This window comes from Papilio polytes, unplaced genomic scaffold (assembly GCF_000836215.1).
Source record: "Papilio polytes unplaced genomic scaffold, Ppol_1.0 DF823731.1, whole genome shotgun sequence".
NCBI classification, from domain to species: Eukaryota; Metazoa; Arthropoda; class Insecta; order Lepidoptera; family Papilionidae; genus Papilio; species Papilio polytes.
Window position 1 is genome coordinate 4292289 of NW_013525473.1, and position 23921 is coordinate 4316209.

The 23921-nt window shown below is 32.5% G+C and overlaps 4 protein-coding genes across 4 annotated transcripts in view; 3 read left to right on the top strand and 1 right to left on the bottom strand.

The window, feature by feature from the left end:
• The first annotated feature begins 8600 nt into the window (after nt 1-8600).
• Nucleotides 8601-10072, top strand: LOC106103577. The gene is made up of 3 exons (XM_013283358.1): nt 8601-8750; nt 9271-9449; nt 9657-10072. The coding sequence occupies exons 1-3, from the start codon at nt 8708-8710 to the stop codon at nt 9909-9911; spliced, it is 477 nt and encodes a 158-aa protein (XP_013138812.1). The 5' UTR covers nt 8601-8707; the 3' UTR covers nt 9912-10072.
• A 419-nt stretch (nt 10073-10491) lies between these two features.
• On the bottom strand, nt 10492-12068 carry LOC106103648 (peptidyl-prolyl cis-trans isomerase-like). The gene is made up of 2 exons (XM_013283450.1): nt 11903-12068; nt 10492-11313 (listed from the first exon to the last, which is right to left on the bottom strand). Exons 1-2 carry the CDS (start codon nt 11969-11971, stop codon nt 10885-10887), a joined length of 498 nt encoding a protein of 165 aa, XP_013138904.1. The 5' UTR covers nt 11972-12068; the 3' UTR covers nt 10492-10884.
• Nucleotides 12069-12422: 354 nt separating this feature from the next.
• On the top strand, nt 12423-15491 carry LOC106103647 (methylthioribose-1-phosphate isomerase). Its single transcript, XM_013283449.1, has 7 exons — nt 12423-12578; nt 12907-13005; nt 13564-13700; nt 14000-14208; nt 14499-14662; nt 14885-15086; nt 15301-15491. Exons 1-7 carry the CDS (start codon nt 12447-12449, stop codon nt 15414-15416), a joined length of 1059 nt encoding a protein of 352 aa, XP_013138903.1. The 5' UTR covers nt 12423-12446; the 3' UTR covers nt 15417-15491.
• A 128-nt stretch (nt 15492-15619) lies between these two features.
• The window catches only part of LOC106103498 (disintegrin and metalloproteinase domain-containing protein 10-like), a 62969-nt gene continuing 54667 nt past the window's right edge, over nt 15620-23921 (top strand). Inside the window, exon 1 of the mRNA XM_013283276.1 lies at nt 15620-16809. Within this exon, the coding sequence (XP_013138730.1) occupies nt 16749-16809 (61 nt within the window). The 5' untranslated portion in view covers nt 15620-16748. The remainder of the gene's footprint in view (nt 16810-23921) is intronic.

Sequence of the window (23921 nt, forward strand, 5' to 3'; positions counted from 1 at the left end):
TGATAACGACACGACTCTGCAGCGGCAATTAGATATCGATCTTATTATTTATCTGACAATTACTATGGCACTAGCTTTCGCCCGCGACTCCATCCGCGTGGAATTAAAAGAAATCAAAGTAAGTAGCCCATGTGTTTTTCCAGACTATCCAGACATCTATGACAAGTTTAAGCTATACACTCTAACAAAAATCCATCCATCCATCGAAACTTTTGCATTTATAATATTAGTAAAATTAATTGCACAGAAACTATTAAGCAAGCTACACACTAACAGCGTTCACTGCTGTTTAAAGTTTAGGCCGTGAAAATAGGCATTATGCGCGGTGCACATATGGCCAGTACATCCAGTAGCGCTCAATAAATGGACTGGCACTCAACTGGCAAGGAACAGTGGCCAGTGCCAGTCATTTCATACAATTCATGTCTGTCTGCGCGACTGCTTAACTGTAGTAGCAACGTTGCCTTGCATTACATACATGCACTCTTATGTAGATTAATATACGCTTCTACGGCGAAACGTAACCTAATATAGTCCGGATAATCTAAAAACATTTACATCATAAATCTTTGTAAATAACGTAAATTTCCTTTCGACGTTAAATGGAATCTCAGATTAAAAGCTACTTACTAAAATTGAATCTCATCATATCGAATAGATTTATCTTGATTGAATGTCGGTACACAATTATGACTATCTATTACAAGACCTCTAGACCGAATAATAGAAGTTTCGAGATTACATCTGGCTAGGAGACGGCAACGGATAATAGTTACCGATACGATATTAAATAGAATATATCCTACACTAGCTGTTGCCGTGCGGCTTCACCCGCATGAAATTATAAAAACTCTATTTTATTCTTTACATTTGTCAAAAATTTTGCTTCCTTGATGTTGGCAGCTTGTAGTTTATGGCCTCTTTTACACATTAGGGTTTTTTCTAAATTCATTTACCCCCTAAAGTTAAATAGCGTGACAATATATATCTTAAAGCGTGTCGTAAGTGTATGGTTTTTAAAAAAAAATTTTTTTTTTTTAAAAAACCATACACTTTTTATAAAAGATATTTTTATTCAAAAATATGCTACGATTGCTGACATCCTACGCCACGAAGTAGTGTGTGTTTACGCGTTATTACATTAATATAACTTTCAATATGCCGAATCCTGATAAATAGGAAAAATATTAAAAGCAAATTTAATTATGCGAATAATTATTGTTAATTTTAATCGCTTAGAAGTGATACATAGACATAGAATAGATTCTTTTATTGCAACATTTTGTACATCTAGCAATGCATTTGTGGTTTTTGTTTTACTATTCACTTTTGAATACAACACACATTATTTGGTATTGATAGGGATCGCCAGTGATTAACATTGTAAAGTAATATTGGATAGTCAGTGAACCGTCTGTAATAACATCCTTTGAGGGCTCGTTAATGCAAATGAAGTGTTCAGGTGTATGTTATTACTTCACACCTATCGATATTCGATATCGAGTCTATACCAATAAGTTCTACGTTTAGTTACAAAGTATATTACTTACTACGTTAGAGTAATTTACACAATTACTGGCCTAGTCGACAACGGACGGACAAACCGACACAAACACAAACGGACTGTTAAGTTTAACTAAAAAAATAGAGGAATTAATATTTATAGATTATTACAAATTAAATTAAATCTATACTGTTAAGACTTCAATGAGGTACTGCTGTTTTTTTTTAGTTTTGTTACTTGTAAGTTTCCTTAAAGTATTTAATGCCGTGGTAATTAAAAAAAATGATATCTCAGTAACAAATTATTCTCTTTAAGGTTTTAATAAGTTTTTGCGTCGAAGTCTCGCTTGCGGCAAGAAGCTTGTGGCTAACTTTGCTCGACTAATTAAGGTCAGCTCTAAACTATAACGAAGCAAGTTTAAGACCGTATTAACTTACTGAAAATATTCACGATTAACTATTTTCTAACCTATTAAAATATCTATTTTCGATAGATTAGGTTACTTTATTCAATCGTATTACTTAGACACTGTTAAAATTGCTCCCAAAAGTTAGGATGGGAATACACATGCCAGTTAAATGGTAGTAGATGGCAACGCCAGTTACTGGCTACCGGCTATCATGAGATAAGAGACTTGTCAATGTCAAGCTTTGTACCTTCATCGCCCCTTCCTCAACTCGCCTTTATGTAAATACATTAAGATTGCGCTTAATATAATGACCATAATTCTAAATCTATTTTTTATAATAAAAGACGATAGAGTGTAAATATTTATTACAGATACAACATATCTTCCTTAAATGCCACTTATAAAGAATGACTCGGAAAAAGCCGGATTAAGGGTCAAATATCACGACACAATATTAATATTGTTTTCTACGAAATTGAAAGAAGGGTTTCTTAGTAAAGGTATATTTTTTCTTAAGAAAATATTTATAATTTCGTACCATGTTTTTGTAAATGTTTCTTCCAAACTGATGTTTATACAAAGCCAACGAGAAACTTAAATTAAATCAAATTTATGCGCCAACTTCGTGTTGTAGACGAAATATTTAATACAAACTGCAGAATACAATCTGACTTTAAGTTTAAGCTTTAATTAATTAGATATCTATTATTTATTATTCTCCTACAAAATAAGCCTATTTTCGTAAACCCAATCCTGGTTTCCCAACTAGACTAGAAGTGTGTTTTCGTTTATATTTATTACTAATTAGCTTTTGCTCGCGACTCCGTCCGCGTAGTATTAAAAAAAACAAAGGTGTGTACCCTATGTGTTCTTCCAGACTATCCTCTACGTATGTACCAAATTTCAACGAAATCCGTTCAGCTGTTTAGGTTAAAAACTCTAACGAACATCCATCCATCTAAGCGTTCGCATTTATAATATTAGTAAGATTTATAACAATGTCCCATGTAAGTTTAAATATTTTAATATTGCATTTAATAAATTGTAACTTTATATTTCTTATTCATTTCATATTCATGGCAAAACGTTGTAAATTGATATACATTAAAACTTTTCTTTGGAACAACTTAGAACACCTCATCTGTTCACCACACGTTCAGGTGTAATGGAAAAGTTCTTTCCAACTTTATACCTCCATTTCATTTTATGTAGATATTTATTTAAGTACGGCACTTTAATGGCCATTTAGAGTTCTTTTTCAGATGATGAATTGAGGAGAAATGATATATTGCTTGATAGAAATATTACTAGTTTGAGAATATTTAAGCAACTTTTTTTCTCTGTACCTATATTATGAAATTTAATGGCATTTGCAGGGATTATTAAAACTTTCTATGACACGATGGCAAGCAGCAGTCTAAGCGTTAACTACGTTACTCCCGCATCGTGCTTTATGAAAGTTTCGCGAAAACGTCATATCCTGTTACATATTAACTATCAATTCACGCTTCGCTATTTAAAAAAAAAACTGAATAGTATTATTTTTTTATCATAAACATAATTTCGTCAAATTATATGCCAGTAAGTTTTAAAGACAAAAACGTTTGATGAATATCTTGATCAAACCTTTGACAAAAAATTGGATCTACTATCAGACGTTTAAAACCTTTAAGTCGTAAGACTTAAACTTACTTACTTACTTCTTTGGCGCAGCGACCCAAAGTGGGTCTTGGCCTCGGATACGAGAGAAACCTTTAAGTCTAGATTTATTTTTTCCTGAACATAATAAAAAGTAAAGATTAAAAAGTATTAGGGATTAAAAAGTAATTACTTTGTAATATTTTATAATACAAATTGTATGTAAGAAGATTGTTTGATTTCTCTCCCCCAATATTAACACAAATGTTGTTTATTTTTAACAAACTCCGTCATGAGCGGGTTTCATTTTATATTTTGATCCAAATAATCGCTTTGATGTTTGGCAACGCCTGAAGGATATTAACCTATTCTTATGCACTCACATTTTATAATAATGAATTTCGCAGTTAAAAAGTAAAGTATTTGTTGTGTACAATTGAAACACATGTAAACCATGATAATCATCATAAGCCTATAGCAGTATTTTATTATAATAGTACGAGTATAGATTAATGTTTATTTCGCAGTTTAAAAAGCTTTTATAAGTAAAAATCACATTGGGCGTCCGTCCGTCCGTCATCATTGTGGCTTCCCTAAAAGCCAATAAGTCTATTGACTGGCGCCTTCAAAGGCCTGGAACTTAGGCAGCCAGCTTTACTCGAACCCCTAAGTTAAAACGAGTCTGGGTAATGCAAGTCTACCTATGTATTACATAGAAACATGACATTTAAAAAAGTGGTCTCTTTGCTGAAGTTAAAATCAATGCTGGAAAGCGCCTAACATTTAAAGGGCATTCAACATGTAAATTACATTTACGTTCGTCACAGAAAACGCGTCAAATTCTGATATGAAAGACATTCGTTGTGGAACAATCGCGGCATTACGAGCCGCGGGGAATTCAATACACACACGCATTGTTTCTTTATGTCCCGTCATTCGCATCGAATATATGAATACAGTTTTCCTTTTTTAATGTAAATCTGACTGTTAGACCTTTTCTTTCTTATATTTCTAATAGAGTTTAATATAAAAGCTTAACGACATTTCTAGTAATCAACACTTTTGATGCAATAATTAATTATTATGCATAAGTTCAAACTTAAAGATGGATGGATTGCGTAAAAGGTGACATGATCAAAAAAGGAGTGATGACTGTGATAACGTATAATAGAGGTATGTGGTGGACAAAAACCTGTTCCACCAATCCTACGGTAGTAGGATAAGGAGAAATATGATGATGATGATGATGCATAAGTTCAAATAGTGGTAGTGCCCGCTTTAAGATCTTAGCACGAATGGGCCTGCACGCCCGGTGTAATACCATGACCACACAGAAGACAGGCGTGAAATGGAAGCAATTTCGTGTTTCGTCTGATGAGTGTGGTGACGGAGGCGTAATTTAAGTCCCTTACTCCTTACCACCCTTTTCTCATAAGGAGAGGATGGGAAGGGAAAGTAGATTTGACAGTGGAGGAGATGCATAGGAAGGGGCAATATCCTCTTTATGTGCGTCTCCTCCTCCGTCGGACAAGGGTAGGCAACGCATGTGCAATTGCGGATGTCTATGGGCAGCGGTGGCTTCGCCATTTTGGCGGATTCAGGTGTCCGCTTGCCCGTTTGCCACCTTATGTTATAAAAAAAAAACTTATAAAATACATTTGCAAATAAAGATAAGGTTATGTTGTTAAGCAGAGTAAACATGTGTGTCTTATATTATTAATGGATAACAGTACAGAATGTGCACATCCTTTTCCACAATTTAATTGTAAGTACTGAACATTAACTCTCACATCCTCAACATTACAACCGGATACCATCCATCTACCGCAATATATCCTTTTAAGGTTATATTACTTCATAAAACTATTTAATATGAAATGAAATATAAAAGCTCTATAAAAAGATACGAGATTACAAGAGAAAAGATCGTAATAATAAAAAATCCGACATCTTTCAATATTACTTTATAAGAAAAGCTATTTCATTGTGCCCTATGAACAATTTATAACAATAAATAGTTGAAAATAAGGTAAAAAAAAACATAATGGGGATGTTTTTTTTTTACTGTCTGTTCTTTAAATCTGTTTTTTAAACTCCATTTTTCATGAATTATTCTAACATATTCTATACTAGCTTTCGCCCGCAACTCCATCCGCGTGGAATTAAAAACACAAAAGTGAGTAGCCTCTGTATTCTTTTAGACTATCCTCTACATCGATACCAAAATTTATCGAAATACGTTCAGCTGTTTAGGCTACAGACTCTAAGAAACATCCATCCATCAGTATGATAGTTTTGTAAGAAGCTGTTTTAATCTACACTTTCGTAGCACCTTACTAAAATATTGGCATCCCTTTCCTTTGATCGAATAAAACAGAAATAACAACAGTGTTCGTATAGTGTTATATTATTTGAAAATTAAAACAAATGTATATTTTTGTAACAACTGTAAACGTACTAAGTGTGTGAGAATTACCTGAGAGTAAGTAACACTTGGCGCTGTTATCGGGGTAGAAGTGCGTTCGACGTAAAATGTCCTCCAACCACCCGACCCCGTCGTAAAACTTCTTAGCGCTCAAGTCTGATTGTTGATGTGTACAGATAATAGAGGCTTTACGACTTTTCTGAAAGAACGTAAAAGCATTGATAATATTAAGCTACTCAACTTTTATATTTATTTATCCATTAATGTGTTTGACATCATTTAAAGAATGTTTTTTTATTGCGTAAGAATGTAAATAGTTTATCTATTGTAAGTAAATAGTATATCACTTGCTTTGGCCAACTCTATGATGTAGTCTGTGTTGAAGGCGTGTATTACACAACTTTGAGATTGGCGTATTAAAACTGCGGAATCCAAGAGTCACCATTATCGCACTACTGTCATAGACAATATTTACCTTTTTGACCGACTGCAAAAGAAGGAGGTACCTACACAATTCGTGTGTATGTTTATTTTTTTAATTTAATGTTGCACGCTACAGTCTGGTTACAACTATTTGTTTGTTGAATACAGTAGGTATTTTTTTATTTATTAATTTAAAAAAACTGCAAGTTTTTTTTAATTTATTTAATTGTTACTATTAAAGTCTTTCTTCCAGTTATTAATACACTTTTAGATTAAATCGTTTTTTCTTCAGAGTAACAAAATGTTAAAACTGATTTTATGGTTAATAGAGTTATAACCTCTCAATGTGAATAAAGACGCAAGAAACTAGAATAAGATAAAAGGCATAGATCATAAATGGCCATTAGGTTCAATCAGATCGGCTAACGACGTTACAAAGTGGATTCAATTTACTGACCGAAGGAGAATCACGATTTGAAAATAATGAAATATTTCACTTTGGAACTACGCTGAAGGTCTTTAAACGAAAAAATATACATTACAAGTTTTATTTTATGGTTCTGATGGAAGATTGCCCTCTCTTATTTCAGCTTTATACGTCTTGCTTTTCTCTTAACAAGAATGAAAATTACATCGATGACTTTAGTTAATTACTACACAGAAATATGTTACCGCATCAATGGATTCATTCGTTTTAAAATATCTTCAGTAGAATAAAAGTGTACTAATAAATTCCAATAATAAAAGTAACTTTACAATTCCAAGATTTACGATAAATCTAAATAACACTTCAAAAGTATTTATGTCCTAACCGAAATCGTAATTTAATTTAAATATTCGTTCACTTTGAAATTTCATTGTCTATAACAAAATTTTGTGAATTCAGAATAAATTTAATTTTAATGTATAATAGCTCGTAGCTGGCAACGAAGTTCGCAAGTTTCCCAAACTTGTTGGGCAAAAGTTTTAACAAATATAATTGATAGCAATACCTTCGTGGAAATAATCTATCCCAGATTCAATCCAAAACGATTTCATTCATCGTTCTTGGTTGGACATGTTTTAAAAATACCAAATACGTGTAGTCGAATGCAATAAGGATGGTTGAAGGTCTAATAAATTAAAAATATTCTTATTTTGATAAACAACAATCCCGTAAAACAAAGGGATAAGTCTACATGCGATTGGGGATTCTAGTACGATGTGTGCATTTTCAATTTTCCAATTTTCCAAATGTAAATAAAATATTCTATATTAATCTTTTACAGAATATCTTTAAATAGTGCCTACTTCGCTAATCAAATCAATTTATTTTGAAATAGTACGTGTGTATAAGTAGGCAGGTTATAAATTTCACGGCCGAGTGGCTCATCCACTCCGGCGTGCCCTAACTCCGGATTTTCCGGCGCACGTGCCGATAAATAAAGCTAATGTTTCGTAAAAATATTTTCGCTGAAGTCTTACATATTTTCGCTTTGCCAGGCACAATTTTAGGTTAATGATATTACCAAATTAACAGAAAAGTCTGCACTTTTCGTATTTCGTAATTACCGAAGTAGAATGATGTTTCCATTTTATTGGAATCTTAGGTGCAGTATAAATAATTGAAACCTAAATTTTATTCGAGATAAAGACAACATTTTCGTTTACATGTATATATTCAAATTCATTCAATAAATAATAAAATACATAACTTAAAAGTGATTGTAAGTAATTCTGCTTTTAAAATTTAATAAAATAAAATTTGGTCTTAATCCATTTTGCCTTAAATTATTTGATACAGCATTTATCCCATTGTCACAACGTAAGGAAAATGGTACTAATTCGGACAACTAGTCATTATTATTAAACTCAACATGATTATTGAAAACATAATTAAACTGCATATTTGCATAACTAAATGAAATATGTACAACAAATATACTACGCCTGAACTTCATTAGTATCAAAACTTTTAATTACAGAATGTTAAATTATTCTTCAAGAAAATTTACAACAAAAAGCTTGAATATGCCCTATAAGGACAAATTCCATTTGATCGTCATAATGAATGTTTTCTTCAATGAAATTGTATGTACAACAGCGACAAGGGGAAAAACTTTTTAATTTTCTTAAGAATTCGTAAAGTTGAGATTGTTTTCTACGATGAGAGTGCTCCGTAGGGCCTTGAAGTATGAGTGGTGTAGATGTAGAGGCTGGGGTGAAGGGCGCGGGGGTGTGGGCGGGGCCAGCCGGGAGCAGCAACAGGTCGCGGCGAGGTCCAATCGATACAGATGCTGGATCATGCGCCTTGTACATTGCAAACATCATGCGCTGTGTGCTACTGCTCTCGGTGTCAATTTTCCTACCAGGTATGTCAAAACAATGTTTATAAACGCTAGTTATTACCAATAACATCCTATTGCATCATAATCATAGACACACAAAAGCATTCGCAAGTAGAACGCATGAACGCTCGTCATTCTTTGGTAATTTGCAAACGTCAAACGCTTGTCTATGGTCACGGCATTTTCAAGGCACAGTCAACAAACAATAGTCTGAATAAATTTACATATACGTATGCTTATATGGTTTTTAATCAGGCTTATGTTAGTTCATTTCTAATAATACACATTACATAGTTGTTAAGATCATTTCTGGTTTTAATTAGATGCTACAGGCAAAAAATTGTACAGCTAGACTTAACGTTTTAAGCTTCTCATTGCTTATATTAGTTGTTTTTATCTTTATTGTATGTGGCTTTTGTTTTGCTTAACTTTTCCAGTTGAGATTTCTAAAAATTTAAGAAAACATTGAGTACTGGTTTTGTTAAGTATTTTATCTTGACCTTTTTATACATTGTAATTAAATATCACGACCTGTATTTTCCAGGACTTAAAGGCGATTTGCTTCGGGACAGTGTTCATGTGACATCGGCAGCGGCGCGGCCTAACAATGAGCTATGGTGCTACAAATGCCTCGCCGAGGTGCCAGAGGACAAATGCGCGGACCTGCGCCACAATAACTCCGCGCTCATACATAAATGTCAAAATGACCGAAGAATGTGCATGGTAAATATCTTTGTTAATTCACGTTTACTGCCGTACTCAATCTAAGAAATCTACACTTAAATTCCCACTTACTAATTCTAGATTCTCAATAAGACTAAAATTTTAATCGTGCCAAAAACTACCATTTTGTGATGCTCCTTGTATGGGTTATTCGAACCTTAGTACTAATTCGATTCACTTTTGTCTATTTAATTATCAACTCTTCAGGTGAAGCGATTCTCGTTTACGACTTCGACGGAAAATTCCACAACCGCACTCAAGATGTGGGCACTCGAACGTAATTGTACGAAACACTGCGAGCCGGGCTGCATCGTCATCGGAGAGAGGACGAAACTTTATGCTTGTACATCATGCTGTACAACGTCACTTTGTAATTACGGTTCTGACGCGATCAGAAAACTGTTAGATACTAATCTATTTTATATTATCACAATATTATATTGTTTCACTATTAAAATATGAGGCTACAATTAATTTTTAATCAATATCGTAATGAAGATAGAATCGTGTATACATTAAGTTTATTTCTTAGCTTCAAATTTAAGTTTGATCACAACATAATACTGTATAAGTACTCGTTTCTTAGATAGAACAATTTAAAAAATGAATAAAGATCTCAACTTATTAAAATGCAAACAAAAAATTATACGTAGTTTTTATTGAATGTTTTCTAGGAATTTAATTTAAAAGTATGAATTTTAACTTTTCATTTTTTCTCCCCGCAATTTTCATGTAAAAAGACCCGTCATTACATTAAAATGCTATGTAGAAATTGTTATTGAACTCTGTTATCTATGAATTTGCCACAAATTACCTTTAATATAATTTTCAATAGGATGTTGACTATAATTTTTCCCAGCATTATCAATTGTGGTTGAATCTTATCAATAACATTACTCAACTTGTTTGTTCCCACTATCAAAACATGTACAAAAACCAGCCTTCCTACCTTCCTTGTCTCTTTACCTTAAGGTTTTAATAATAGAGATACAACCCTAGACTTTTATGAATATAACAAAAGAGGTAAATAAAAATGACCAAGTATATGAACTACCTTTATTTCAATAAATGTGAGTACTTTTGTAATGATGTTTTACACTACTTCTAGCATTACACAGCAATCGAGAGTAACAAGTACAAAATACAAGCATTTAGCAATAATAGGCAGTCTCATAACTTAGGAAACAATTCTCCATTAAATTTCATGGTTATTACACACATTGAAAATGCAAACAAGTATATAAGTTAATTTATTATGAATATACAATGCAGAAATAAATGCAATTACTAGTTTGCGACCTAAAAAATAGTTATAAATTTATAACATTGGAATGACCCATATTTAAATGTAAAATCTTCATGAATGGAAAGGTAGTTGAGTGACATTATGTTAGAACTTAAAATATTGCATTTTTAAATATTACATTCAATTAGCTTAGCAAAGCTGGCCACAGTCAGCGATGATAACTTTCTTAGAGGGTTTGCCAGATTGGGAACCGAGGCTCTCAACTTGCTTGACAACTTCCATGCCCTCAACCACGTTTCCGAAGACGACGTGTCGCCCATCCAACCAGGATGTCTTCACAGTAGTGATGAAGAATTGAGACCCGTTGGTGTTGGGGCCAGCATTAGCCATCGAGAGTACACCAGGGCCGGTGTGCTTCAGGACGAAGTTCTCATCAGCGAACTTCTCACCGTAGATGGACTTTCCACCAGTGCCATTGTGGTTTGTAAAGTCACCACCTTGCAACATGAAGTTGGGGATCACTCGGTGGAAAGTGGAGCCCTTGTAACCGAAGCCCTTTTCGCCAGTACAAAGAGCGCGGAAGTTTTCACATGTCTTAGGAGTAACATCTGTCCTTAACTGTAATAAAAAAAAAATAATTTCAACATTATTTCAGATATACTTGAAGTACAAATTCATCATTCATATTATTAAGGTAAATTATTTCAATAGGCATATAAAATTTCCAGAAAATAACTCATGGAATCCAAAAAAAAATAATCAATCATATAATGGTGAGAAGTTTGCTTATAGTATATTCAGTACGTATACAAGACGCCACGCAACGCTATAAAGATGGGTGTAGCAGATATCTTTAATATATACGTGACAAATATTGATAATCCTCCGTCATACATTATTAACTGTCAAGGTCTTTGGAGAATTTGACCTTCACAAAGTAATCTCGGTCAAAGTGAGGAGTGCCTACCATACATCTATATATAGCTATACAGTACAGCCGTGTCCTTTACATACATATTTTATCAACCATACCTCGGACATTTATAGAGATTTTATTTGCAGTTATCCCCAATAACTTTGTGGGCATCGTACTAGTACTGTAAAATGAATGAGTCAAACCAGAAATTTTTCGATAGCGTGGTCGGGTGTATCACGCCGGCCGGAATCTTAGACTTAATCACAACTAATTATAAAACAAACGGCTTACCTCTACAACAATTCTTCCTAAAACAGCACCATCGGCAACTACATCGAAGTAAACACGTGGTAAGGACATTTTGCAAAACCCTGCAAATAGCTTGAAAAACTTCTAGAATCAAAGCGCAATGACGAAGCTTCTCTCGACAATGCCGGCCGGAAATTAATTCTTTCATAGACAAATTTGATGTAACCATTTCCTGTCAACATTTTCACTATGCCCAGAAAAAGCAACTTTGTCTATAGTCTATTCATAAGTATTCTTTGTTTAAAAAGCTGGGAGAACATCAAATTTTAAGCTGACCACACTGCTAACTTGTCAAATTTACATGTCATCTGGTGTCAAACTTAAACAGCCTACTGTCAACTTACGAATGAACCGTTTTTATCTTTCATCATTCAACTTTAACTTAACCTTAGAATTACCTCAAACTCCAGCCACTCTTTTATTTTATTTATATCGTACATAATTGCGGGTTCATTTGGTATACTCTGATTAGCGCCAGTGGTCGGTCTAGGGTCCAAAACCTCTTGTTGGTCCAAAAAAATACAAAATGAGTTTGGAATCTATAAAGTATCATAGAGGAAGTTTAGAAGTCCTAGACCAATTATTACTTCCATTACAAACGACTTATGTTAAAGTTACAGGTGTTGAAGATGGATGGAAAGTTATAAATAAAATGCAAGTAAGTTACTAATGTTACTTACCATAGTGACTAAATTCTACAAAATACATTTCCATTTGTTTATACTTATGTTATTTACTAGATTTTTGAAGTCGTTAAGTATATTTATAAAGGATTAAAAATTCTACATTTATCAGTCCTTTTCTCTGTCATTCTAAATTATATAATTTGATCCTATTGCATAATGGTATTTATATACAAACTGTTACAGTTTAAATTATTTAATGGTCAGCATATTATAAGTAGTTAAGTAGAACACATAGAACTTTAAAATACTACTTATCATAAGTTACTAGTTAAAGTTCTATGTGTTTCTTATCACTTCCAGGTCAGGGGGGCACCTGCTATAGCCATAGTTGGTTGCTTATCACTTGCGGTGGAGTTGCTTAAGGATGAAACTTCTGATAAAAAGATTATGCGGCAAGAGGTCAGAGTTCTAATTGTGATTCTAAAATAATATTTTACAATGTTGAAAAGCATACTCATTAGTTTAAAGAACTATAAACTGCATTTTATGAAATCTGATACTGCTTGTATCTGAATGTTGAGCCACCAAAGTTGCGGATCAAAGAAGATTGCATGTGTCCGAGATGAGTATGTTAAAATGGATTATGTAATGTGTGGTGTGACAAGAATTTATAAAGTTAAGAATGTGTATATTAGAAGAAGTTTGAAAGTAGAGCCAGTGGTGGAGAAATTCAGAAGCAAATGGTTAGCGTGGTATGGACATGTTATGCAACGAGACTATGGAGACATAAACCTGAAAGTGTTAAGAATGAATGTGAATGGCTACAAAGGTAGAGGAAGACCGAAGAAAGTATGGATGGATTGTGTGAAAGAGGATATGGTTAAGAAAGGAATGGATTCAGATATGACGGCTGATAGAGATGTATGGAAGAGCAGCACATACTGTGCCAATCCTCCACAAGGGATAAGGGCAAGTTGATGATGATACTGCTTGTATAATTATTAATTATGTTTACAGATTGAGGGTAAATTAAATTACTTAGTATCAGCTAGACCAACAGCTGTGAACATCAAACTTGCAGCTGAGGAGCTCATAAATTTAGCTAACACTCTCAGCGCAGATGAAAATGTTTCAGCGGAAAGTTTTAAAGAGAGGTAAAATCATGTAATTCATATAACATTTTAGTTATGTTAGTTAAATTAGGAGTTATTACATTATTTTGGTCATTGGATTGTCATTTTTAAGTTATTGTGTGAAATATTTTATTTCACTTAAAAGTAGTGTATTACAAAGCATTGTTGCTTAATCTTAGTGGTGAGTTTTAGATGTCAACCTTTAAGTAAGTAAGTGTTTTACTTAGAAAACGAACAAATTTGTGGATATACTTTTGTAATATTCCAGGATTTTTGACAGGAAATTATAGTACAAGTGACTATACATATTGTAATTTTAGATTCATCAAATGCATTGAAAAAATGCTTGTTAAAGATATAGAAGATAATAAAGCAATAGGCGAGTTTGGTTGTGAAGCTATACTAAAACAATTGGAAGGTGACAGTCAAGTGAGAGTGCTCACCCATTGCAACACCGGTTCCTTAGCGACTGCGGGCTATGGTACTGCTTTAGGAGTCATCAGATCTCTGCATAAATCTAGTAGACTAGGTACTTAAATATAATATGTAACAAAAAGTTGTTAAGTATTTTTGTAACCATTCACTCGAAACGAGACTTAGACATTGTAAAAAAATGTCGGCCTGCATTTTTTTTATTTTTCATGTTTCACACTTATAATTTTATAAAAACAATGTAGTGAATGGTATTATAAAATACCGTAAAAAAAGTTGTCTTGTTTATCCATTGTTTCTTATTTGTGTATTATGAACAAAGTATAAGTTTCCTTGTAAGTTCTTTAGTGGATTGAAATTGTTGAAATTTTTTTTATTTAATTTCAGACCATGTATACTGTACAGAAACTCGTCCATATAATCAAGGAGCGCGACTCACCGCATATGAATTGGTACATGAGAAAATTCCAGCCACACTGATTGTGGATAGCATGGTTGCTGCGCTGATGAATGCAAGAAAGATAACAGCTGTAGTTGTGGGTGCCGATAGGGTATGTTATATTTTTCAAGATTGTACACAAGTATAGTTTGACACCTTTTGATTAATAACTGTATCTAACATATTTATAGTAATTAAAAAATATTATTACATTTTTTTTATAAATAAGGAATATTAATATCTTTCAGAGAATGTAATTTGTATGTGGGATTGTTGAAATTGTATATTTTTTATTGTAAAAAGTTTTAAATGTTGAATATGTTATCTATTCCAGGTAGCAGCAAATGGAGATACTGCCAACAAAATAGGTACCTATCAAATAGCAATAATCGCCAAACACTATAATGTGCCTTTCTATGTTGCTGCACCATTAACATCTATAGACATGTCTTTAAAATCTGGAGATAGTATTAAAATAGAAGAACGACCAGATAAAGAAATGACGCATATTGGTGATTTTATAATTGCCGCTCCAGGTAACATTTCTTGATTTTACATTTATAATTAATTACTATTACACTCATAATCTATTTCCAACTATCTAGTTATTTGCCTTGCTTATTAATAAAAAATCCTTCAGCTTTTAACAGTAGGTTATATAAGAATGTTGGAAGACATGCAATTGTTTACTAAATTTGTTTGATTTCAAAATTTATTCCATGGCATGTAATGTAATCAATTCTGTTTCAGGAATAAAGTGTTGGAATCCATCATTTGATGTCACCCCGGCAACTTTGATAACAGGAATAATAACTGAAAAAGGTGTTTATGCACCAAACAATCTGCAAGAAGTATTACCTCCGTGATATATTTACATTTCGCATGATAACGCTCGAATTATTGTGATTACTTAATGATAAGAATATAATGTTCCACTAATAGTCTTTATTATTCTCATAAATAAATATGATATAATACATTGTTACATTTGTTACAAATTCGTATCAAAATATGTTACATTGTGAATTAAATATGTAACGTAATGCACTATTTTTATTTGCCCTATTTAAATAAATAAAGATAGAAAAATCAACTGCATTAAGTGGCATTAAGAGGATGGAACCTTCGATCAACTATAACAAAAACTTACATTTGTTCGAATATTGGAACAGTATTATTTTACTTCTTCTCCAAATACATTGCCATGTTTTATATGATCATTATGCAGATGTAGATCTCTGCTCTGATCCTGTTTTTGATACACGGCTTTGTTACCATATTCACATGATTTGTGGTTACCTTATTGCACACCTACAGCTACACCAACTGCAAAAATGATTGTCTAAAAATCTGCAATATTTAAGCAGTCCAGTGAAGTGGAAAAATAAAATAATGGTATTATGTACCTAATTAACATTAAAACAATAAATCAGGAAATTATAAAAATTAGAAGAATAGCAACATTACAAGACACCGCAGTTACGAGTTTATGTAATCTATTACCGAGATTTCTTCGTGTGACAGATTAAAAATATAGCTTCGATGATTCTACCATATCCTACCCATATCCGCTTTTAAATATTCTTTGACTCTATGGTTTGCGATTACTGAACTTCGCCTGGCTACACTCTCGGAATCATACAATACCAACTGGTATTTTTCTGTATTTGACCAATCTCTTGCAATCTCAAATTTTGACAATGACCGCTCATTGGTCAGATTTTTACTAATCAACATGTTTCGAGAGTGAGTCTTTGAATGATAAAATCATTCCGCGACATGTCAGTCAGGAAGGCGACGATTATAAATTTCCGAATTCACTTCAACATTATTTTATAGTTAAGTTAATAGTGTATTTTTGACAAAAACATGGAACAATAACGTAGTGTTAAACAATTTTAAGTTATTGTTATAGTTACATTTTACGTTAGCAATATCAACGCGGGTGTTATCATGGTTTTTGTTGTTATTTATCATTTCATTCAACGTTTATGAGACGAAGATTTTTTAGAGTTCTCATTTAAATTAGTTTCAAATGTGATCAGTGAATATTAGGAATTGTTGTAATGTAAATAAAAAAATATTGTTTGTGCGCGCATGCGTTTTTGTCAAAAACAGACAAAGGTTTTGTGTGATTTAAAAATCAGCTGTGTGTGCAATGACTTAGTGATACAAAAAGAGTGTGTTTATAAGCAACAATGATTAGTGAAATTGGATATGTAGTGTTTTTGCTGTTAGCTCTTCCTTACATAGAAAGTGGTAAGTACACAAGGACAGTAAATATTAATTTATTAAAACAAAACTCCATTGACTAATACTGCATCTTAGATGAGGCTTTAGTCATTGTCATTTTTGGTCGTACTATTACTCGGTAATAGAATTTTGCGTTATAACATTACTTTTATTTTGTGCGAAATTCATAATTTACTGAATAATAACAACAACAATCACGTGTTTATCAAGCTATATATTTCGTTGAATTTTTAAAATAAATTGAACCTCCTACTTTAACAATGGAGATAATTTTATTACGACCGTTATTTTGCTTCTCATTTTAAAATAGTTAACGAAATATCAACTAGTAGCTTTGTTGACATAAACTCCTGGTTTTTAAGTCATTTTTATTAAAATAGCAATAAACTAAGATACAGAAATAAATAAAATCATACCTTTTGTTTATACCCTATACTCTGTCTGTCATATTTGGTAATAACAATGGTTTTTCAGTGAACAAGACTTAGTAAATTACTTTTGTGTTAATAAACATAAAGTTTAATGATGTAATAATATAGGTAATAATGAAATTTAATTGCCTATTAACTACATATTGTATATTAGTGAGACATCATTAACTTTTGCATATAAAAGCTGTTCAAATATAAAAGGAAATTTCAGAATCAGTTCTACAAATATTTTTCTACTTAAAATCTTTATCTATTTGTGAAAATGATAACATATCTGTCACCTCCACAAACAGCTTTAAATGTTTTCGTTGTAGATGGCTCCAAAATAGCAATTTTCAATATTTGAGTACCTATTCATATATGTTAAGTGACATTTCCTGCCCATCAAGTTGATTCTATGTAAAATCAAAGAGGCATTTAGTATTTGTAAAGAGAAAAATAATCTAAATCTTTTTGTCTGATTTTTTATTACTGCTGTGAGTCATATTCATAATTCTTAATGAGAGCATTCTTATGAATCAATTATATCGTAACTATTGTTTACCAATGGTGAGTTACTCATCAATTACAGGAATTTTTCCTACAAATCCCACTTATGAAAGACTGAAAAGAATTATGAATAATGATTGTTCAGAGCTACATTTATGACTAAAAATTATACAGATTTACTAACTCTTAGTAAAACTAAAAAAAAACACAAATGTGAAATTGACAATAACAAATAATATTTACCACATTCTTGAGATATCTTTCTTGAACCATTTTCTTTCTTATTAATGATTTTAGATTTTAGGTAAACTATTCCCTAATGATACAGATGCAAGTCTTTTTTTAATTAATTGTGGAGCACATTATTTATTACAAATACAACATATAGTACCGACTGAAATATTAATAAACAAGCAGTTGCCCGCAACTTCGTCCGCATAGTATTAGAGAAACATACGAACTATATACATTACTCCAGACTTTGTTTTATATCTGTGCCAAATTTCGATAAGATATGTTGAACCATTGCAGAATGATCGAGTAAACATTAAAAAACTAAATTAATGAATCCCACGGGAACCGTAACTATTCCTGGGATAAAAAGTAGCCTATGTTTTCTTCCTGACTATGCTCTAAATCTGTATCAAATTTCATAGAGATCCATTCAGCCGTTTAGGCTACAAACGCTAACAAACATCCATCCATCCATCTATCCATCCATCCATCTAAACTTTCGCATTTATAATATTAGCAAGAAGTAAGATATTCATAAATGAGGTTTACGAAAGATGAACACTTTCGTACAAAAACATAATATAAATCTTGTATAATGCCATCAATCGAATACTTTGTATCTGTTCTACTTTCACTCTAACCTCTATACAGCCACTGTTCAATAAATAGCATTGCAAAGCATGATACAAACTGGTTTACAATTGAATCACTTTTTCAATCACTCACTCAACAGCAACACTGTCTTGTTCTATTTCTGACTGAGTATATTTTGTTTTTAACATGTAAAATATTAATATAGTATTGGTCTGTCCCACCACTGGCTGATAGAGGCCCAGTTAAATGATGCCACTGTTAGATAAGGTAACCAAATCCGATATTTCCATCACATATTACATGTTTGTTAACAAACAATTTACAATTTGGTAGGACAGGCCCTAAGTGTAATTATCTGTGTATCCTCCATAAACAAAAACCGCAGGATTATAATTAAAATAGTTGTGGTATTACAGAAAATTTGGGTGGATATAAATATAGAACATTAAAGCAGTATGAATTCTGTATGAGTATGTGTAGAAACGGAAATTCAAATATTATGACAGAAGAAACATATAATTAGAAGAGTAAACATATATTTATTAAACTAGTTTGTACCTTTTGACTGCATTTTCACTTTAATCAGTTTGGACTGTGGTCATGAACTTAACAAACATAAAAAAGATTAATTCATAAATTCAAAGTTGTGCTTTTATAATGTTGTTATTTTTAATTGTTATATTACAATGAAATGTCAGTTAGAAAATGTTGCAATTTGCAAGTAAGAATTGTAATCCACAGTCAACAACCCAAGGCTTGTGGCGTTCAACAATAAATGTTAATTTAAGACACTCATCTAATTGCTTTCTAATTTAGTTAGAGGCGCTGAACAATCTCATTAAGAAATCATCTAAGCCGCCTTCTTTGTTTGTTGCCTTTAGCTTGCAGACTGTAAATTAAAGTAATGAAACATTTGAGTATTTTCTTTCTATTCTTAATGGAAACAATTTTTTTTTTACTTATAGTCCATGAATTTTCGAGAAACACTAGACAGAGACTAACTATTCTTTTACCAACTTGAAAGAAGCTAACACAGATGTAGATACTCAGTTTTAGTTAAAGGTTTTATAATGATTTTTGTCAGTTGAATTGTAAAGTTAAAGTTTTACCATAGTTCTGTTCAATTAGAACTAAGAGAGTATAGACTTAAAAACTTGATGTATTTACATCTTGCCTAAACAACAGTTATTTAATTACCAAGTAATAACAAGCAACATCTATTTTCCTTGTTCTGTTGCTAAGGCCTGAGATTGCCGTTATGAGTCTGCTTAACCCCCCAACGGCGAACGACGGCTATTATATAATAAAACTGGTTACTCAGACGGTTCGCAATACTATTCCTTGTGTATTTTATACACCTAATATATGCGTTTTGTTACAATCGATCATAGATCAACACCCAGTTGGTTCCCGTTGGGACGATCGGTGTACCGATCGGCTTAATAGTAAGAAAATCCCAACTGAACGGGGAACATACGATCTACTGTTTGTAAAAAATTGTAAGATCACAAAAAGTTAATAGCTTTTGATGTTTTAATAATATCGAACGACTAGAGTTGTTACGGTTAAGCGGTTTAGTTCTTTTTATTTCAATAACGTTTTTGTTTAATTAAATAAGACAACTTTCACTTAATATAGTGTGCTCCAAAGACTTTGTTACATTTGAGTCATATTTTAGTCGAAAGATGGGAGTAGAATATTTATATCGCATTTTCCAAGTTACAGTCATGTTTATGTTGCAAAATGATTAGGTAAATAATTTTAAGTAGAAAATACGTTTCAATAAAGTAAAACTGAAGAAAACGCTGACAAAGAAACGGGAAATCCCAGCCAGATGTTCCATATTTTGTTTTACATCGCATATTTATATTTATAATCGAAATTATTGCACATTTAATAATTCTGCGTTATTCATATTATTAATCGTGTATATTACTCAACGATTATTAGCTTTGTTTACATGTTTATGTTACGTATTACACAGCGGCACTATTAATAGTAATAGTAACAGGCCTAAAGTAAACAAAACACTTATTACTATTTAATAGTACTTATTACAACATATTAAACTTCTTCAGTGTTTATATTAGTGGATCGAACAATAGAACGCAAATTTACTAGTGTTTACGTTTTATTGTGGAGTGTACTGGTGTATCGTAGTACTTTTTTTATTGATTTAAACTAAAGTACTTAACTGCATTCAACCTGGCCTCCATGTCTAGGTAATAAATGAGTAGAAAAAATCCAGGCTTGATTGAATATGAAGAGCTCTCGGATCGGTGAAAAATCTGAAAACCAAAACTCATTAGTGCGGACGTTTTGCGATTTAAACCCCAGACCGTAGTCATTAGATCAATCTATAAGTGTGTAAAATGTAGACTATAGAATAATGGACGCTTTTCACTCGTGTTTTTTTCTTTGTCAGCTTCTGCTGTCTAAACAACGATATGACCAATGTTCAGTGAAATATGGTTCTATGTATTTTCCTTAAAAGTTATATTTAGATAGCGTCAATCTTCTTTTTATTTACTACTACATTTTTCTTGTGACTTTGTACGCGTAGAATTAAAATAATTAGCAAGTAACACAGGCGTGTTCTTTCGGAATATTGTACATATGTGATCTTTGCCCCATTTAAACGAGATCTGTTAGCCGTTACGAGTTACTTGGTAACAAACATCCATCCATAAATCTTCGCATTTATAATTTCAGTATGTTGATCTCCCATTCTACTCTACTCTTATTCCATTTTATACCCAGTTCTTATTACTGTCATCACTGAACGCTTAAAAAGTTCTCAGTTTTTATGAGCAACCGTATATCTGTGAACAGATGGTAGAGTCTTATTGTACAAAAGCTATTCGACATAACAATAGTCAACGTCCAACTTTAACAATTATCAGATGCAACAAAGCGCCAACGATACGAGCTGCAATTGTTTGTATGTCTGTATGTCTAATAGGGCGGAATTACCTCTATTGTTACTGACTCTGTGACGACTACATATATCAATCGTACTCATATAAGATTGATAGATAAATAACGTTAACAATTGAAAAAAAAAAAACCCAATGTTTTTAAGCTTCAGATCTTATTATAAGTTTGCATTGATATTAGTAGTATCCTGTCTGCGAACCCTGATTAAGCGTATCGTGTGTTATTGTATTTTTTTATTGTTAATATGAAAAAATAAAGTTTTGATAAGAATTATTAAAAATCACGTATGAAATTATCTTTTGGGGAAATGACATCACTTCGGCCACCACAAATTGGTTAAAACATTGTGAAATAATTTATCAATTCTATATTTCTTGTAGCTTAAAAAAATGTAAACGTAATGATTTAGGATGTAAATTGTACATGATATATAGCTGTAGACTTACTTATTATTTCTTATGCGTATATTATCAAAAGAAAATTCCACCACAAGTAAAACCGTTATAGCGCCCTCCATCAAAACGGAATGGTTGAGTTTGAATTTGTATGAGATACTGAATATTCATGTAATTACTGTATGACATAACCCATTTTGGGGGTGATGTCCTTTGAAAGATATTATTCATGCGAACACTTGCTTTGAAGTGTTTTTGATTTTACTTAAGATGTACGTAGTACACAAGGAACACATGAAAACTTGAAAATTGACAGAATTTTTCTTACAATCACACCATCTACTGATTTACCTCTAGTTAAACATTCTTAGATATAATGCTTATCATATATACCGAGAGAAGAGATCGACATCACATAACCTACAAAAAACAAAAGCAGATATTGTCGTCAATTAAATTGTGTGCAATTCAATAATGCGATGTTCCAAGAAAATTTATTTACTATTTTTTGCATTGACATAAGTCTGTTTATGATACTTCTTTGTTTCAAATATAAGCTTAATAAATTACGTGTTAGTGGTTAACTGTTAATATTGATAACTGGTTTCGAGCTTTTTGTTTTCCAGTTTGATTCTCGATCCGATAAGTCAGGAACACCTTATTTTTTGCCAACGTGTTTTTTTTTAATTTTAATAATTCCATATAATGCTTTGTTCATTATTTTTATGGAATTATCTGTAACTACACTTGAGGTGCGACGAGGCATATAACTAAATTCATCGTTGAAGAACTTTACTTCACGGTACAAAGATGTAATGTAAATGTCCTAAATTATGTTGTAGATCAAGTCTTATTTATCAAATCACATTTAGCTAACTTTTTTATTGTGAAGCGGTGACTGTGGTGTTTTAAATAAATCATATTTATAAATGTGAAAGTTTAGATGGATGGATGGACGGATTTCGATGAAATTTGGTATAGATGTAGAGTATAGTCAGGAAGAACATAAAGGTTACTCACTTTTGTTTTTTTAATTCCACGCGGACGGAGTCGCGGGCGAAAGGTAGTGCATACATAAAGGAGTGCATTGTTTTATTTATATAAACGTTATCAATGACTTAAAAGGATTCTATCAAAGCATTGTACTAAGATATTGTCTTGCACAGGAAGTTAACATAGGCGTAAGTTTAGCATATAATGGTGTGCATTGAATGACACGCTAACATGACATACCGCTGATTTATTGACGCTCATCCTGTAGCGTGCCGCAGGCGAGCCTGAAGGATTTTGTATATATATACATCGACCTGATTCCGCATTAATGTTGAGGATTATTGCACCGTGTGATTAATACAGCTAATAGCAAAACTTAAGTAGCGTAATTAGTGTATGATGAACTGTTTGAAATTCAGATTGCGTCAGATTTACCTTATTTTAATTTTACAACGCCCAAATGGTACTACTGCATGCGTCGAGTATAACTGATCCATTTGATCTGGATAATATTATAGCTCGATCATCGGTCATCAATAGTGATAGAGTTATTTAAAGTGGCACAAAGGCGGGTAGTGGTACGTTAACTATGGCATGGGCATGTCCACGTCATGATCGTGACCTCGCTCGCGGCAGTTCAACGAACGCACCGCCAGTCACCGTCGTCACATCGCACTCGCGATGCGTGATGCGTCAGCTCACGATCCTATCTCACTCGAAGTACGATATTTTTAAACTGCCCGTGTTATAATCGCATTACTTGACCTGAGTTTACTCTGGTTATTAGCGCAAATTCGAAACAACGTTAGGAACTTTTTAGTAAAGCTTTTTTTCGTATGTACGCAAAGAAGACATTTTCCACATGATCCTCACTAACGCTATTTGTTGATAGCCCATGTATAGATAATGTAATTATACTATTATACTTAATACTAATATTATAAATGCGAAAGTTTAGATGGCTAGATGGAGGCATGGATACATGTTTGTTAGAGTTTGTAGCCTTAACGGCTGAACGTATTTCGATGAAATTTGTTGTAGATGT

Bases quoted from the DNA above. Each gene is read 5' to 3' on its own strand.
- LOC106103648 (XM_013283450.1), bottom strand. From the start codon at position 11,971: ATGTCCTTACCACGTGTTTACTTCGATGTAGTTGCCGATGGTGCTGTT. The intron at 11,314-11,902 runs GTAAGCCGTTTG...TTTTTATTACAG, and splicing joins TAGGAAGAATTGTTGTAGAG to TTAAGGACAGATGTTACTCC.
- LOC106103647 (XM_013283449.1), top strand. From the start codon at position 12,447: ATGAGTTTGGAATCTATAAAGTATCATAGAGGAAGTTTAGAAGTCCTA. The intron at 12,579-12,906 runs GTAAGTTACTAA...TATCACTTCCAG, and splicing joins AAGTTATAAATAAAATGCAA to GTCAGGGGGGCACCTGCTAT. The intron at 14,663-14,884 runs GTATGTTATATT...TATCTATTCCAG, and splicing joins TAGTTGTGGGTGCCGATAGG to GTAGCAGCAAATGGAGATAC.
- LOC106103577 (XM_013283358.1), top strand. From the start codon at position 8,708: ATGCGCTGTGTGCTACTGCTCTCGGTGTCAATTTTCCTACCAG. The intron at 8,751-9,270 runs GTATGTCAAAAC...TGTATTTTCCAG, and splicing joins GGTGTCAATTTTCCTACCAG to GACTTAAAGGCGATTTGCTT. The intron at 9,450-9,656 runs GTAAATATCTTT...TCAACTCTTCAG, and splicing joins ATGACCGAAGAATGTGCATG to GTGAAGCGATTCTCGTTTAC.